Source organism: Pseudopipra pipra, chromosome 18 (genome assembly GCF_036250125.1).
Source record: "Pseudopipra pipra isolate bDixPip1 chromosome 18, bDixPip1.hap1, whole genome shotgun sequence".
Taxonomy (NCBI): domain Eukaryota; kingdom Metazoa; phylum Chordata; class Aves; order Passeriformes; family Pipridae; genus Pseudopipra; species Pseudopipra pipra.
Window position 1 is genome coordinate 7204379 of NC_087566.1, and position 14504 is coordinate 7218882.

At 61.2% G+C, this 14504-nt stretch overlaps 2 protein-coding genes across 2 annotated transcripts; both read right to left on the minus strand.

The window, feature by feature from the left end:
* Positions 1-3036: 3036 nt before the first annotated feature.
* CRYBB2 (crystallin beta B2) lies at positions 3037-6069 on the minus strand. The gene is made up of 5 exons (XM_064674867.1): positions 5816-6069; positions 4993-5111; positions 4028-4160; positions 3464-3606; positions 3037-3346 (listed from the first exon to the last, which is right to left on the minus strand). Exons 1-5 carry the CDS (start codon positions 5870-5872, stop codon positions 3178-3180), a joined length of 621 nt encoding a protein of 206 aa, XP_064530937.1. The 5' UTR covers positions 5873-6069; the 3' UTR covers positions 3037-3177.
* A 3070-nt stretch (positions 6070-9139) lies between these two features.
* On the minus strand, positions 9140-14432 carry CRYBB3 (crystallin beta B3). The gene is made up of 6 exons (XM_064674876.1): positions 12704-14432; positions 11890-11969; positions 10430-10548; positions 10213-10345; positions 9951-10093; positions 9140-9407 (listed from the first exon to the last, which is right to left on the minus strand). The coding sequence occupies exons 1-6, from the start codon at positions 12822-12824 to the stop codon at positions 9242-9244; spliced, it is 762 nt and encodes a 253-aa protein (XP_064530946.1). The 5' UTR covers positions 12825-14432; the 3' UTR covers positions 9140-9241.
* Between the last annotated feature and the right edge of the window lie 72 nt (positions 14433-14504).

Consider the following 14504-nt stretch of genomic DNA (forward strand, 5'->3'; position numbering starts at 1 on the left):
CCCAGATGTTTTCTCTAATCAGAAAAGAGGGAAACGAGGTGCAGCAGCAATGGGGAGGTCAGCAGCAATGGGGAGCTCAGCATCCTGCTCGGCCCTGCTCCTGCCTATTCCCGGGGCAGCCGGAGCTCGGCGTCCCCCGCTGAAGCTCCTCTCTCTTGCATTAATCAGAGCAGAGATTAGTTTTCAACATGCCAAAGCTGAGCATCGATAAATCACAATTCTGCCCTGAAAACCACAAGGCTTTAATAATACATGCTGGGTTCCTGCTTGGTTTTCCTTCCTTCCTTAAGCCTTTAGTGTTTGTGGCTGCGTCTGTGCATGAAGGCACAAACAGGAGGCTGGAGGCTCAATTTAATGTAAAGAAGAAAAAAATTGAAGCTAAGAATCTCATGTAATCACGTGGCTCCAGAAGCTGGAGGATTAAACATAACAATAATTTTCACATAAAAATCCATGAAACTCGCAGTAAAGCCCTCACAGCTGGCAGGGCACATTCAGTACACAAAGTAACCAGGCTGCAGGTGAGATCGAGTTGCTCCCACTGTGCCTAAGAATAAGCATTTCATATTTTTTACAACTGTTGATTTTTAGCCCATGATTCCCCAACCTGGGGTGTCTCTAGGCGGGATTTCCCGGGCTGCTGCCGGCAAAAGCAAAGCAAAGCCAGTGGAAGCCCACTGGCACATCATCTCTTCATTGCCTTCGCCTCCTCCTTGCCAGCCAGCCCACCCCACGTCAGCCACGGTCCCCACTGAGGACAGACAATGGGTGATGCTGAAGTTGGATAAGAAAACAGGAAGGAAAAGGCACCTCAGTCTCGGATGTGATTTAGCCAGGGTTGGCATTATTTTTACCCTCACATTAATTGCTCCATGGCAAATCTCTGCTCTTCCCCTGCAGGCAGGCCCTCGCTCTGCTGGGGATTCACCTGCCGTGGGTCCCGGGGGTCCCACTGCCCGACCCAGCCACCGTGGGTACCAGAGGAACCGGCCATCCGGGAGGCTGGAACCAGCACGGCCAGTGGCGATGAGGTCTGAGCCTCCCCATCCTGTTTGCTGGGTGAAAAAATCCTTTCACTAGCCTGGAGAACAGCTTTAGCTCTGCCGACTACTGGCACGGCGGCAAAACCACCCACCCGCCACAGCGCCGTGAGACCGCCGAAATATCACAGCCCCGGCGCCGGCAGCGAGGGGCGATGGGCAGGGGGAGGGAGGGGACAGGGACACCGGCTGGGGGGGCCGGGGGCTCCGAGCTGCTGAGGCGGGGTAGCAGCGAGCCAGATGGCAGCTCTGCAGCGTGCGTGGGATGGAGGCGATCTTCTGCTTTTGAATAAAATTAAAAACAAAAAAAAAATCTTCCAGCATATTTTCCCCAGAGCCAGGGACGGAAAAACCCTCCTCGGCAGAGCTAAAGCTGCTTCGATGTGACCCGAGGGTGCCCACCTGGGTGCACCCAGCCACCAAATGAGGAATTCCCCCCCCCCCCCCCCGACATGTCCCATATGAGCTGCTCTGGGCTTATTCACATTTTCCACTTCTGCTTTCAGTACTTTTCCCCCAGGACCCCCCACCCTGCTCGCCGCCGGGCTCCGTGTTCCCGCAGAGACTGACCTGGTCCCCAGTTGCCAGGTTGGACGGGGCTTGGGGCAACCTGGACTAGTGGAAGATGGCCCTGCCCATGGCAGGCGGTGGAACGAGACGAGCTTTAAAGTCCCCTCCAACCCAAACCCATCTGGAATTCCATGTCTGTGAATCTGTGATTCCCTGCCTGGGGGGGTCCCTGCTCCCCACCTCGCTGCTGGTTTCCCGCAGTTTGCTCCCCCAGAAGCCGCCGTTTCCCACCAACACGCAGCCACAGGCAGAGCTCTCCCCTCAGCAGCACCGCGGGGAGTCTGCTGCTGCTGCCGCTAAAACCCCGTTTTTCAGGATAAATGTTCACGTCTGCGATGATCCTGAATTCCCTCTGTGGAAGGAAAGGCACAGCTTTCGGCAGGGAAGCGGCGCGGCGGCTGCCAAAGCCCGCCTCGCCGAGGAGCTGACATTTCACAGCAGCGTTTGGCGAGTGGTGAACTGGGCTGGTCGCCCGCGGGCTCGCTCCTCCGGAGCACAGGGAAAAGCCTCTGAAATGCGGAGGATTTAGGGAGCAAACCCCCCCTCCGCCGGGGCGGCTGGGCATGGGAGCTGTTGAGGGCGATGTTGTGCATCCGTGACTCCCTGGGGTTCCCAGTTTTGCTGGTTTTCACACCAAAGCAGCGGAACCAGGCGCTGCGGTGCACGAGAGAGAAGAGCGGCAGGAGCCACGGGGTGCCCGGGGTGCCCCGGTCAGGTTTCCATCACCTGTGCAGCCCCGGCCCCCTCTTGCCCACACACAGCTGCAGTGACACACAGCGGCTGCCACGGCCACATCCTGCTGCCGGAGGGACCGAGCCCGGCCACCTCCGCCACCACCTGCGACACCGCCTCTGCCCCTGCCACCCCACGGAGTCCTCGGCCAAGCAAGTGCGGCTGCCTTCCTCCACTTCCTTTGCTCGACTTAAGATACGATAATTAAATCATCCTTTAGCTCCGTGACTCCTAAATTAAAGCATTATTCCTAATTAAAGCTTCCAGTGCCTAATAACTAAAGCAATTATTTGGCTCGGAGGTGCTCTGACCGAGAGGGCAAACGCTCCCCCTCCCAGCCGTCGTGGCATCCTCCCAGTCACCGCGGTGCTCCTTGGACACCTTTGCCGGCCGCAGCAGGATGTGACCCCCACCCCTGGCCGTGCACCCCGGGACAGGGCTGAGTCCCGGAGCCACCGCACGGGGGCCAGACCCCCAGGTCTGCAGGGGGCGAGCAGCTCCCGTCCCTCCCGCTGAGCCCCAGGTCACCTCCCTCTCCCCGGGCACTTTGGTGGCCCGGCAGCGCCGGTGGCACTGAGAGCATCGAGAATGCGGCGACGGGCCCCCCTCCCCACCCAGGAGCACGGGGTCAGGAAAGGCACCGCAACACCGGGGTCCCTCTGCAGCCCCGGGAATGAAGGGGCAGAGCTGGGACTTTGAAATTCCAAGCTTTATTGAGTTGCTTCGGCAGCGCGTGCATCACACGGGGGGAGGCGGGAGGCGAGGCCGCGGGGGCACAGCGGCGGCCGGGGGAACGCTTGGTCCGCTCCCCGCGCCCCGGCACGGGCCGGGGGCTCTAGTTGGTGGGGTGGTAAGCGCCACGCTGGTGCCACTGCATGTCCCGGATGCGCCTGACCGACTGGATCTGGGGGTGCTGAGCGCCGAAATCTGAGCTGTCCTTGTAGTCCCCCTTTTCAAACAGGTACTGGTAGCCCCGGTAGCCAGGGTACTGGTATCCCACCCACCTGCCAAGGCAAGCAGGGGGGTCACACACACACCGAACATCGCCCGGCGCAGCACGGCCGGGGCTGTCCAGCCCTGGCATCGCCCGGGACACCCCCCCCCCCGGCCCCGGTACTCACGTGCCGCTCTGCACCCGCACGGATGAGACCTTCTCCTGATAGCCGTGTGCGTGGAAGCTGGGCACATCGTCGTCTATGATTTCGATCTTCTTGCCCGTGAAGCTGGGGTTTTCGTACAGCACGATCTTGTGCTCCTGGCTGTCCTGCAGCCGGGAGAGCAGAGACGGGGGTCAGCGGCTGCCGGCCCCCGGGACTGGGCAGGGGGGGCAGAGCCCAGGGCTATGGGGAAACCGAGGCCAGGGCCGGCACCATGTGCCGCCGCTCCCACCGATGCCGGGGGTGCTCCGCATCCCTCCATCCAGCTCAGAGAGCCGGCGCCTGCGCGGGCACTGCCAGACTTACCAGCAGACGTCCTCCGCTCTGGGGTCACCTGCCAGTGCCCCCGTCCCCGCGCCCCCTCCGACCCCCCCACGGCTCCCCGGGCCCCGAGGGCTGGGGCGAGGGTGCGCAGGAGGGGGTGCCCCTCCGCCCGCGGGGCTGGGGAGGGCGGGGGAAGGCTGGGGAAGACTTCTGGCTGCAGACCTTGGTCTGGCGGGTGGGTAGTGGCTGTCTGGGTGCTCTCACCACTTTGATGGGTCTCAGGGAAGTGATGCTGTCGCTTCTCCGGCTGTTGGTCCAGGAGTCCCAGCGGGGGTACTCCCCCTTCTCAAACACAAACTGCTCCCCTTTGCAGCTTGCCTGCTCGTAGCCCACCCAGCTGGAAGAGAGCAGGGGACGCGCTTCAGACGGGGCAGCGGGGCGGGGACCGGCACCTGGCACCGACCCCGGCGAGCACCCCGGGGCTGAGCCCCCAGCCACGTCCCCTGATCCCTGTTGGAAATGGAAAGGAGCACCGCGGTGCCCGGGAGGTGCCAGGGGGGAGCGGGCAGGGCTGTGATGTCTCCAGCCATCCCGCATGTCTCTGCTGGCAGCGGCACTACAGGACTTTCCAGAGTGGATGCTCCGATGTGGTGGCCACCCATCCATGGTCCCTGGGGACCCACAGAAGAACGGGATCACCCACGTGTTCCAGATGGGGCTGGGCTCCTATCAGGGTGCTCTGCAGCTGCCCTGTTGTACCTGGGAGCAGTGCTGCTGGCTGCAGGGCACAGGCAGGGAACCCCCCAGGTGCTTTCCAGGGGCTCCCCCTTGCCCGGAGCCCATGGTCTGAGGAGCACATGCAGGTTTAGCAGGTGGGGAGAGGGCACCGAGGGTGTGCCAGTCTCACCTGTCCCTGTACCCGAAGGGAAGGAAACCAAACTGGGAGTAACACCACGATCTCTGCCCATGCCCACACTTGTCTGGTCTCCCTGCCACTGAACAGGGTTGGAGGATACCAGCCTGTCCAGGGGACTCTGTCACCCACTGTCACCCCCTGCTCACCTACTGGCACCAGGCACCCACTGGGGTGAGCTGGGTGAGTAGCTCAGTGATGTTTGCCACATGAAACCCTGGGTACGATGCAAGTGCCAGCAGCAGGGAGACCCCTCCTTCCCCAACCCCTGCCTCCCTCCCACATCCCCCCGTGGTCCCCAGCCCCCCACACGTACGGTCCGGAGTGCACCAGGATGGAGCCCACTTTGTCCACGCCGGCTTCCTTCAGGTTGGGGCAGGCCCCGCTGAGCTCATGGCAGCGGCCCTGGAAGTTCTCCTGCTCGAAGATGGCAATCTGAAAGAAACCAGCACCTCAGAGCAGGGGTCACCCCCACCCCTGCCACCACTGCAGGGGGCACACACTTTCTCAGGCCACCAGGTCAGCACGTCTGCTGCAGCCCAGACGTCGCACTGCCCCCCCCCCAACTGCATTCCCGAGGCTTTTAAGGAGCCTGCAAGCACAAGCACACGCTCCCATCCTTCTGAGGATGCAGCTCTCACTCCTGGATGTCCACGAGTCCCTGCTGGCACCATCCCAGTGCCCCGGTGCCACGGGCAGAGGGATGCCTGTGGTCACACTGAGGGATCCAGGCTGTGGCTGGAGCACCACAGCTACTGGCGGGACAGAGCGAGCCAGACACCTGGAACACACTGGGATGGCTCAAGGGCAGCCCCAGCGCCGCCAGCTCAGCACAGATCTCAGGGGTCAGTGGGCAGGGGGCAGATCTGCTGCATCTGCGGAGTGGGGGGGGGATCAACAGTTGATCCGTTCTCACCCACTCCACCTGCACTGGGGCTGTGAGATGCCAGAAAAATCCCATTCCCCATCCCCTAGTCCCGCTGTAAACAGCTCAGCACCTCAGCCAGACACACTTGGCACCAGCCAGGAATGCTGGGGGTGCTGGCGAGGGGCACATCGTGGCTGCTCAGCTGCTTCCAGGGGTGTTCCAGGGGATGGTTTGGGCCCCCAGTGAGGGGGCTGGGAAGTCTCACACTGACCTTGGAGCTGGCTTGCTGCTGCTTGGAGGCTGGCATTTGGTGCTCGGAAGCCATCATCAGCTGGGTTATCTGCTGCCTTGGGAGGGAAACTCTGCAGGTTAAAATCTGTCACTGAGGAGGCACCAGGAACTATGCTCAGAGCCCCATGTCTGTGCCGTGCAGTTTGCCCCGGGAGGAAGGGTGTTGGGGCCAGGGCTCATGGCAGGATGGGCTCAGGCTGGGGTTGCCAGGGACAGTCCCTGCTCAGGGATGCTCAGCACCCCAAACCTCCCCAGGCTCGTGGCAGAGCCCAGGCAGCAGTCCTTGGGTCTCCAGCCCGGAGGAGTGCAGGGAACTGTGAGCCCAGGGCATTCCCAAGTCATTCCCAGAAGAGTCCAGCTCCTGCAGTTGAGGCTTTTCCCACTGTCCCTGCACAGTGACCAGCTGAGAGTCCCTGTCCCACACGGGTGCCTGAAGGGGTGACGGGGACAAGCACTGGGGCTCCCTACACCAAACCTGGCCCAGGCCTGCAGGACCCTTTGCTGAGCCCTCCTGGCTCTGCCTGGCACTGTCATCCCTTAGAAGGATCCTTGTCCTCAAGCCCAATGGGACACTCAGGGTCTGAGCAGCTCCAAAACTGGCGAAAACCGCTCACTCCCGACAAAAAGAAACGGAGCTGCAGCTGGGTGGTCACATCCTGATATCCTGCTTTGGGCTGCAGGGACGGGACTGCCCCCCGGCTCAGCCCCTGTGTGCCCGCACCCCGCGGGCACCGGGAAGGGACCCCGGCCCCGGGGGTCGGGAGGAGGCCACGGCAAAAGAGAGGACAATAAATAGCAAAGTCTTACCAGTTATACCAGTACCCGCTTGAGCCAGTGACGGGCTGGGGCCGGGAGGTGGAATTTATACCGAGCTGCAGCAGAGTGGTGCCAAAACTATTTACAAAATAGTTAAAGCCTGATTCAAAGCGAGAATGCTGGATTAAACCCCAATGAAAACCAGGGTCAGCTGATCCGCCGCAGCCTTTGTCTGCCCGAGCACCAAGCCCGAGTTATTTCATTACCTGTCACATTCGAGTCACCCGCTTTGTCGGGTTGGTGGCGAGGAGATTTGGAGTTTGCATGCATCAGCCGAACGCGTGCCAAGAGCCGGGGCGGCCCTGGCCAACAAAGCGCCCGCCAGCCCCGCTCCAGGCGCTCCGGGGCCAGAGACTTGATCCCCCGACAGCCGCCCCGCCGCCGGGGCCGCTCAACCTGCTGAGCTCGGCTCTTTCCATGCGCGATAAAACGCGCCCCAAAGCCCTGGTGAACGTCTGGCTTTGCCCGTCTGCGGCCCCGGGAGGGGAGTGGCCGTGCCAGCGCCGGTGCCAGCGCAGAGTTAGCCGGTGGGGCTGGGGGCACCGCGGGAGCCCCTTCCCGACACCGACCCTTCGGGGGCGGGCAGGGGCAGGAGCTGGCCCTGGCGGCAGGATGCCCAGACAGCACCCTCAGCCCGAGTATGGGGACTCCTCCTCTCTTATCTCCCACCCTCTTGGGGTCCCTGGGAAACACCCCAGCCCCACGGGGCAGTGGGAGCAGCAGCACGGGGGCCCCTCTCTCACATCAGAACAAAGCCAAGGTCAGCGAGGGGCTCAGCCTGGGACACATCCCCACGCCCAGGCTGTGCCCAGGGTGGGTGGCAGAGCCGGGGCTGAGCTGAGGGGTCGAGGGCAGCACTGAAGCCCCTCCTCTGGCGTCTCGACACCGGCCGACCCAGGAGGCCCTTCGGGGCTGGGGGCTGCCGGTGACTGCAGCAAAGGGGTTTCACTGTATGGGGGATACCCCAGCTGTCAGACTCCCTGGGTGCTGTGCAGCACCCACAGCCTCCTCTCATCCCCCAGAGGAGTTAGATCCCCCCGTGTCAACCCAGCAAGTGTCACACAGCGTTAACAGATTCTGGACCCATTCCCTCCTCCACACTTGGTCCCTGCAGGATCCCTTCGGGATCATCCCTGCCCCCTCCCCTGCCCCCAGGATGGCTGCACACAGGGTCACCCTGCAGGGTGTTGTCACCAGAGCCTGCAGTGACATGTGGGGGGTTCAGTCCCAGCTGTGCGCGATGGGGTCTCAGTGGGATGTGGGGTCACAGGTGACCGTGTGGCTCTGCAAGAAACCCACCACACCATGGAGAGGACTGGGCAGGTTGGGGGGGTGAGCAAGAGCCTCCAGCACTTCCAGACCTGCCAAGTCCTTCTCCCTTCCCTGTGCCTCCCACTGTGGCACCACAGAGGCACCCAGCACTGCCCTCCTCCTCTTCTGGGCTAATCCACTGGGGTCCCCAGGCAGGACCCCTGTGAGCCTGCCTCAGGTCCCAGCGCAGGGCATGTTTGCCCCCCAGCCACCATCGGCACATCCTGGCCCCTCATCACCCCAGCGGGGGGGCTGACACGGTGCTCAGCACGGCTCCTGTGACTCCAGGCAGAGATTCCCTCCCTTGGCTCTGCCAGGACAGTTTAGCTCATCCCAGCCCCGGGCAGTGGCAATGCCACAGCCCCCTGGGCCCGGCAGCCCCACAGACTGTTCTGGAAGCAGCTTTTGCCTCTCAGGGACACACACTCGCCTTCCACAGCTGCCAACCCGAAACTAAAGAGAAAGGCTCTGGAGCAGCTGCTCAGGGACCAGCACGAAGAGCTCAGGTGGCCTCGAGCCCATCTCCCCTTTCTGCCCCCAGCCCTGGGGCTCCTGAGCGTGGCCACATTGCCCCCACAGGAGGGGTCTGCCTGGGTGGCCAAGGCAGCTCAGGGCTGGGCTGCCCAGCACCTCACCAACACCTTGGGGCACCCCCCAGCCCCCCACCTTCACCACCAGAACAGCTGAGCCCCCACGTCAGTTCATCCCCCTGGAGAAACAACCCCCGGTGCTGTGAGAACCTTCCTTGGGGACAGGCTGGGGACCCTGCAGGACTCTAGGGCTGGGCACAGCCACCCCCACGTAGGGTGAGTGCCCTTTGGGGTGCATAGGCCTGGCTCTGCCCGGGGGTGGCTGTTCTGCACATCTCCCTGCTCCCTACATCCCCCCTGCCCCCCCAGCCCCCTCCCTGCCACGGGGACTGGCTGCCTGCCCTGGGAGCAGGCAGGAGATGCTGTGGAAAGGGACAGAGCCACTGGAAAAACCCTGACGCGGCACCACCGGGGGTTATTTTTGGAAAGCTGCAGCCTTTATGTAACACTGCAAACACACTCCCCCCTCTGCTCTGCCCGGGGGGTGTTGGGGCAGAGCCATGGCCCCCTCCCCATCCCACCCCCCCGCCCCATCATCCTGCTCCATCCCCCCCACCCCACCCAGGACCAGGCAGGCCCCAGCAGCCTCCAGCTCAGAGTTTTATTGAGGTTTTTGCACAAAAAACACCACGGTCACGGCATCAGCCGGGGCACCCCGTGAGCCGGCCCCGGCGGGGGCACAGGGGCCCTCAGCTGTTCTCGAAGGAGCCCCGCTGGTGCCACTGCTGGTCCCGCACGCGCCGCACGGACTGGATGAGGGGCTGGTTGGCGTCCCACTCGTTCCAGTGCCGGTACTCGCCCTTCTCAAAGACGTGCTGGCGGCCCCGGTACCCGGGGTACTCGTAGCCCACCCACCTGCAGGGACGGAGGCAGTGCTCAGCTGGGCCCCCCGCCCTGCTGCACCCCCCGCCCAGCAGGTACATCCCCTCGGAACAGGGGGCAGTGTCCCTGTCCCCATCCCACCCCAGAGGCCGAGGCAGTGCTGGTGCCTCTGCCTGCCACAGCCAGGGGATGCTGCCCAGGGCCACTGCCCTGTCACCAGATGTCACCGCACAGGCTGCAGCCACAGAGCCCGGGTGGGAAATGCCATGTGCTGGGAGTGGATGGAGAGTCCAGGGTGGAGAAGGAGCCATAGCTCCATTGTTCCGGCAGTGGGTTAGGGCAAGGAGCCATCACACAGCCCCAGGGACACCACCCCGGCCCCCATTACTTCCTGTGGGCCAGGGAAAAGATGGGGGGGGAGGGAACAAGGGACATGATGGACACAAGCAGCACCATGGGAAGGGCAGTGGCAGTGCCAGGCCTCCCTGCCACCACCCTGGGAGGACCAACCATGGTGCCACTGGACAGTACCCTGTTGGGGTGTCCTCATGTGCACCCAGTGCCCCCTGTCCTTACGTTCCATTCAGGGCCTTGACACTGGCCACGCGGTCCTGGAAGCCGTGGGCCCAAAGGCTGGGAACGTCGTCATCCACGATCTCCATCTTCCTGCCGGTGTAGCCTGCATTCTCAAAGAGGTGGATCTTGTGGTCGGCGCTGTCCTGGGGGAAAACAGTGGTCAGGGGCTGCCTCCAGCCCCCTGAGACCCTCCCAGCCTGGTAGTCCCCAGTGCTGTGGCCATCCCTAGGGGGCACAGCCACCCCAAGACAGCCCCACTCACGATCTGGATGGGGCGGAGGGACATCAGGCTGTCGCTGAGGTGGCTGTTGGACCAGGAGTCCCAGCGTGGGTAGTCGCCCTTCTCCAGCACGAACTGCTCCCCGGCGTAGCCTTGTCGCTCGAAGCCCAGCCACCTGTGGGACCCCAGCGTGAGGGGGGGATGCTCTCCCTGCCCCACCTCCCCCGAGGCTGATCCATCCTCCCCACCCTGGACTTACGGGCCAGACTCCACCTGGATGGAGCCCACCTTCTCCATCTCTTTCTCGGTGATGTTGGGGAGCTCCTCTGTCAGCTCACACTTCTTCCCCTGGAAATTCTCCAGCTCGTAGATCGTGATCTAAGGTGGGGAGAGACACTGTCAGCCACTGCCACAGCCATGCTGTGGAGGGAACACCCTGCCCCACTGCAGGGATCCCCTGGAAATGGGAGCAGCAGGGGAGCAAAGTGGCCATGTCCTTCTGTCCCGGCTGCCCTATGCCAATGTCACTCCTCGCCCACGGCAGAGACAGGTCCTGCCAAGTGCCTCTGCCCTGACATGGCTCTGGGCCTCACTCTGAGGCCATACTCTGGCCGAGGGTGTTTCCTTGAATTTTCTCCATGACAAGCTGAAAACAAGTGACCAGCTCAAACACAGCACTGGAAACACAGAGGGTTTGGGCTGAGACCCCCAGAGCTGTGGGATGGTGTCTCCTGCCCCCAGCCTGCTCATGGCCCATCCTTTTCTTATCTCTGCTCCTCCAAACCCAACCATTCCTCTGGCCTGGCCTGGACCAAGCTCATTATTTAGTGTTTCCTTCTAAACCTGTCAGGTACAGAGACCCCAACACCTCCCTGGGTCCTCCTGCTCCTGGCAGAGCCTTGAGGTTGAGCTGCAGGACGGGTTGGAGGCAGTGCCGGGAGCAGGAGCACAACAGGGAGCAGGGCCCAGGGTGCCCAGCACAGTCCAGGGACCAGGAAGGTCCAGGGGCACACCCCCTGGGCCCTGCCCCAAAGGGGTCCCAGCTGCAACCCCTGAGCCCGGGACAAGGGTAGAGCCTCCTGCAGACACCACGTATGGGGGGTTCAAAGGACAGAGGTGACACCTGTGTTCCTCAGGAACTTCTGCGCACTCCAAAGCAATAAGCAGCCCAAGATCCCAGCACTTCTTTACCCCACTTGCAGGATCTGCTCCCACCTCCAGCCTTCCCAGCCAGGAACAGCTTTGCCTGGTGTCCTGAGCTGCGGGAAGGGCTGCAGCCACCGCACCCCCACAGTTGATTTACCTCCAACCAACCTACGAGCTTAATTCAAACCTAAACACACAGCCAGAGAGTTTCACTGCCCAGACCCACAGCTGGTCCCACTGTGACGGGATGCTTTGTCTCCTGGATTAAATCACTGGGCAGCTGCACACCAGACTGGCGGGAGAACGTCCTTGGCAGCCACACAGGCAGGGACAGCATCCCTCCTGCCAGGCAGCAGCAAATCCTCGGCCCCAGTCTCCCTCCCCAGCCTGTGGCTCCACTCAGCACCCGAGCAGTGACACCCATGCGCTGCTGCAGGAGAGCTGGAGGCCGCTCATGTCCCCAGTACAGCCTGCAGTGCTGGTACTGGTTCCAGCCTGGCTCACACACATGCATCCCACGGGGACCCACAGCATCCCCCAACGTCCGTCTGGAACCAGTTGCCCCCAGTATACCTTGTAGATGCCACCTCGCTCGCCAGCTCCCTCCCCAGTCGCCATCTGCTCGGGGGGACTTTGCTGCTCAGTCATTATGCCTGGAAAACCCAAATTGCAGGAGGTTAACGGGCTCTGAAGTCCTTCATAAAACACAAAGGATGAAGCTGGCCTAGGAACAGGCAGAACAGCTAACACAGATCCCGAGTGCAGCAGCTGTAAATCCCCACGGATGTCTGGGCTAGGAGGAAGCTCTGTGATCCATCCTCCTCCCCCTCCTGCACATGGGCCCCACATCCTCACCCAGTTCATCTGCAGGACCGACCTGAGCCATCTCCCAAGGGACACGGATCCCTCTGCCTTGGGCAGCTCACCCAGTTGTCACTAAACTCCTGTCTCACAGCTTGGCCTTTGTTTCCAGCAGGAATTTGCCAGATTTCAGCTTCCAGCTGCTGACATCTTTTCCCACTAACATAAACCTGACACCTCTCCCTTGCTCCAGTATCCCAGGGGGCACCGGACGCGGCAGCTGGAGCTGCTGCTGCTGCCTTGGCTGGGGGGACGGTGGCGAGAGCCCCCTGCTCGCTCTCCAAGAACATCCACAAAGCTCCTGCTCAAATAGGAAACCCGCTGGAAAATGCTTCCCCGGCCTCGCTACGCAAGGGTCGGCGAGGGGTTAAAAGATGAATAAAAGAGTTCGATCAATGTCCTTAATCAAACCCTGCAGCATCACTTCTCGCCACGCACGAGCCAACCCTTCACTCGGTGACACCTCGACTCAGACACTCTAGTTCTGTTTTAAAGCCCCTTCCAGTCCAAGCAGTGCTGCTGGTACCTCTCCGGTGTGGTTCCGCTCTGCCGGCGGCACGGCCGGCCCCGCTATTTATGGGTTGCTTCTGAACAGAACAGCACATTATCCGAGCGCTGATACAGCAGCTGCGTCCACGGAATTCCATCCATGAGATTTCATCTCAATAGCGCGGGCTATGGAAACGTCATTCAGATTTCTCCCGGCTGTCCCTCGGAAATGGGCCACTCGATTTACAGAAGATTAACGTCGAAATTCACATCAGCACGTTCACGCTGCTTCTTGCCAGGTTCTCTGGAAAACTCTCCCATCAGCATTTCACGGGAGGGTTTAGCCTGGAAACCGAGCGCAGCGCAAAGCAAAAACCGGGCAAAATATTGACCGTTTGTTTGGGCTCCAACACAAGATGGAGTGGGGTCAGAGTTGGCTCTGGGAGCTTGGAGGGAAGCTGGGGCAACTGGTTCCAGGGCAGGAAAGGACCTCAGGATCTCCAGGTCAGGGTTCTTGCTTCAGCTTTGGCCCTTACCAGGATGGTTCTCTCCACTGAGCCTGTTCGTTCTTTGGCTCCCAGTCCCGCTCCCTCCCCGGCCCATTTCCCAGGAGCATGTCGGCACACAGTAGGGTTTGAGGCACATCTTGGGGTGTGTAACAGGTGGTTTTGGGAGCCAAGTGCCTTATACAGGCGTTCATCCACCTCTACAGGTACAGGACAATGTAACTGGGGGGAGCACAGCCCTTCCACACCAGGCACCAAGCTGGGAGTGTTTCACTGCTGATTTCCTCTTCAACTTTAAAAGTCCTTTCCAACCCAAACCATCCTATGACTCCCCAAGGAATGCTGAGTTCAGCTGCACGCAGCACACAGCACCATTTACAGCTCTTGCAGGGTTTCCTACCTGCTCCGATCACGGCTCATCCTGAAACCCAGAACTACATGAGAAACCTTTACTGAAATTGTCAGAAAAGCAAATGCCCTGGGCCAGGCATTTGAATCAGAATGGAAACTTGTCGTCGTGCTGAGCATTAGAGCTGCTCATGGCGAGGCCCTTCATCCCCATCCCATCCTTCAGTAGCATCCTGGAACTTCCCATTTCCCCACAAAACATTCCATCCCTGCAGAAATCAGCCATTTACTGTTCCAAGTCAGGTATCTGCTGTGAAAATGAACCCCCTGCACCACAGCCCGTGTGGGACACACCAACACCTCCCACACCACCACATCCCACTGACTTCATTTTCCACAGAGCAGCCCCAGCCCAGCCTGTGCTGGCAATCCTGCTTCCTCCAGGATGCACGGACCACTCCTGGAGTGTACCGGGCCTGGACCACGGAGTTATGGGCAGGCAGCTCCTCCAGCTCCACAGGGTCAGTTAAAGGGCACCAACTCTGCAGCACCAGCACCAGCTTTTTCCATCACAAGGGGAAAAGGAGCCGAGACTGAAGTGCCTGTTACTGGGGCAGGGATGGTTACATCAAAGGATATGAACTATGTACCTGACATTTGCCTTGGAAGTGCCCTGATCCCCTCTAAGTCATTCTGTGCTCCAGCTCTCCCTGGGCCACCTGCACATCCAACCATATCCTGGGTGCAACACCTGAGACAGGCGGCACATTCCGGTGTTTGCACAAGGGCTGAGGTAACAAACCTTTCACAGGCACCACTTGGCATTCCCAAATCTGCGCCATGGTGCGTTTCAGTTTGCCAATAAACAAATTCCAGGGTGAAACGAACTTTTGTGCAAGAGAAAAGGGGGTGGTGGGGGGGGTAATTCCTGTCAGGCCACTTCAGAGAAAGTCTTGGATGTCTTCCATCTCCATCAAACAGCAG

Coding starts and splice junctions, on each gene's coding strand:
- CRYBB3 (XM_064674876.1), bottom strand. CDS start 12,824: ATGGAATTCCGTGGACGCAGCTGCTGTATCAGCGCTCGGATAATGTGC. Junction 11,970..12,703: donor AGCGGAACCACACCGGAGAG/GTACCAGCAGCA, acceptor TGGGTTTTCCAG/GCATAATGACTGAGCAGCAA. Junction 10,346..10,429: donor ATCCAGGTGGAGTCTGGCCC/GTAAGTCCAGGG, acceptor GGGGTCCCACAG/GTGGCTGGGCTTCGAGCGAC.
- CRYBB2 (XM_064674867.1), bottom strand. CDS start 5,872: ATGATGGCTTCCGAGCACCAAATGCCAGCCTCCAAGCAGCAGCAAGCC. Junction 3,607..4,027: donor CCCTGAGACCCATCAAAGTG/GTGAGAGCACCC, acceptor TCCCGGCTGCAG/GACAGCCAGGAGCACAAGAT. Junction 3,347..3,463: donor GTGCGGGTGCAGAGCGGCAC/GTGAGTACCGGG, acceptor TTGCCTTGGCAG/GTGGGTGGGATACCAGTACC.